This window comes from Hipposideros armiger, unplaced genomic scaffold, assembly GCF_001890085.2.
Source record: "Hipposideros armiger isolate ML-2016 unplaced genomic scaffold, ASM189008v1 scaffold_232, whole genome shotgun sequence".
NCBI classification, from domain to species: Eukaryota; Metazoa; Chordata; class Mammalia; order Chiroptera; family Hipposideridae; genus Hipposideros; species Hipposideros armiger.
The window spans coordinates 1584276-1586487 of NW_017731582.1; the positions used below are offsets into that span (position 1 = coordinate 1584276).

Below are 2212 nucleotides of genomic sequence, written 5' to 3' on the forward strand. Positions count from 1 at the left end.
AGGAAACCTCCCAGGGCACACCTACTCCAGACAACAAATGAGCACTTAGAAGGACTCCTGGGCAGAAAGATTCCTGGGAGGAGATTTGAATCCAGGATAGCCTTCAGCTCCAGGGGCCCAGGGCCACATCTGCATTGCTGAGACCTCCAGCTGAGCAACACCTGCCTGAGAACTAGACATTCCACAGACTCACACTAGGAGGACAAAGGGCATCTCAAATGCCCCTCCTTCAGCCAGGGTGGCTGCCCCAGGCTGTAAACCCCAGGGCCTAGACCCACCACTAACACCTCCAGGCAGTGAGCAGCAACGTGTAAAGCTCCGGGGGGGGGGGGCCTCAGCTTTCATGACCCCAACCCCCAAATGCACCATGCCACCCAGAGCCAACCTGCCAAAGACCACCAAGGGAACAGTGGTAAAGTAACTGCCTCAATCAGGTGCCTGCTGCGACACTGGGTCCTTCACCCAACAGTCCTTCACTCTTCTGAGGAAGCAGTGGCCCATTTTACAGATGAGAAAACCAAAGCCAGGAGGACTGTGACTGACACAAGGACCCACGGCCAGTGCTGGGGCCACAGCCAGATGCAGGCAGTCACCCGAGCATCTGGGCTTGTAACCATTAGGCGGCCCTGCCTCCGACAGGCTCCCAGGTAGAGAAGGCAGAGTCCCTGACAACAGTCACGGGAATGGGAATGGGGGTGGGAATGGTATTGGCAACACAAATTGCAATGGCGCAGACAATGGGCCAGGCACAGCTACAGGGCACTGACCACCAGACAGCCGGTTAATTCTCAGCCACGACCCAGTGGGGTGGGGACTTGACTGTTTCCGTTTTGCATATGAACAGACTGACATTTGGAGAGTCTATAGGACTCCCTCAAGCCACAAAGCTAGCAAGGGGCATATCCAGGGTTTGGAGCCAGATCTGCCCTCTGCTATTTCACAGGCTTGTGGGCAAAAGAAGGGAAGAAGTAACATGAGGTTTAGGGACTGGCCTCTTCCTTCAGGCCCAGGGATCTTAAAATGTGTTCCTCCTTAGCCAAAGCCGTGTCCGGAGCCCTCCTGGCCTCAGCTCTGCCCTTTCGCATAGCTCCTGCCCAGTTTCTCTTTTCCCAGCCACCTGCCCCCCCCCCTCCACCCCAACAAAAAAAAGGAAGGAGGTTCACTTACTGTGTCTGGGGCAGTGTGGCCGCTGGGTCTGGGTCTGCGGGAGAAGAGCAGAGGGAGAGCCTGTCAGGCCAGAGGCTGGCCTGATGGACTCAGTCCATCCCCGCCCCCTTTCCCAGCCTCCCCAGGGGTGCTGGAGACAGGGCCAGGCCAGTCTGGGTGCCTGCTGTGCCTGCCTCCCTTCCCCCAGCCACTTCACTGTCATCAAGCTCCCCTACCTGTCCTGCCTGCACCGCCCCCACCCTTGCCCCCATGGCCCACTTCCCAACTCCAACCAGAGCCAGCTGCCCCGCCTGCTCTGGGCCTGCCCCCCACCCCCAGCTCCTCAAGGAGTCCCTTGTCCCCAAGCCTGCAGGAAGTTCCTGCTAGTCCGGTCTCCAGTCTCTCCCAGATGACAGAATCAGAAGCTGCCATTTAACACCAGCCTTATCAGGGCCTTCCCGCCCCCAGAGCCACCAGCTCCCCAATCCCAACTGGAGGGGGGAACCTCCCATGGCTGATGTGATTCCCTGGGGGAAGCTGTGTGTGTGTGGGGTGGGGGGCAGCTTCAGAGAGACAAGGCGGGCCAGCCACTTCCATTTACTATGTGCCAAAGCACACCAGATGCTGCAGGAATGCTAGGAATCCTGGTTCCCAAGGGAGGCGGTGGAACGCAGCTTCTTCCCAGTGGCTCTTCCCTTCCTGCTTTCTGGGGACAGCAGAAGGACCACGAGCATCACTGGGAGCCCGGAGCTTCCACCCCTGCCCAGAGGCCTGGAGACGGGAGGACCCAAGGCTCCCAGAATGCCTTACCAGTGACGGGGGCAGAGTCCAACTGGATCAGTGGGGCGTCTGCGTCCTTCTCTGGAGCAACGCCTAGGATACCCAGGCCAGCGCTGGTGTCCTCATCATCACTGTCCTCAAACTCAAAGGCCTCGCCAGGGTCGTCCTCCGCCTCTGGGGAGGGGCCTAGGCCTCCTCCAGGAACCAGTGGATCTCCTGGAAGGGAGGAGGAGTTAGCTGGCCTGCAGGGTCTCAGGGTTTGGCCAAGGGAGAGACGGCTGGAAGT

At 59.3% G+C, this 2212-nt stretch overlaps 1 protein-coding gene across 6 annotated transcripts in view; it reads right to left on the reverse strand.

The window, feature by feature from the left end:
- Positions 1-1157: 1157 nt before the first annotated feature.
- Positions 1158-2212, reverse strand: part of LOC109389402 (rho guanine nucleotide exchange factor 10-like protein) — a 68492-nt gene continuing 67437 nt past the window's right edge. For all 6 annotated transcript variants that reach the window (XM_019654891.1, XM_019654886.1, XM_019654890.1 and 3 more), the window contains 2 exons: positions 1957-2142; positions 1158-1201 (listed from right to left, as the gene is read on the reverse strand). In XM_019654891.1, coding sequence (XP_019510436.1) covers positions 1164-1201; positions 1957-2142 — 224 coding nt within the window. In that variant the 3' untranslated portion in view covers positions 1158-1163. The remainder of the gene's footprint in view (positions 1202-1956; positions 2143-2212) is intronic.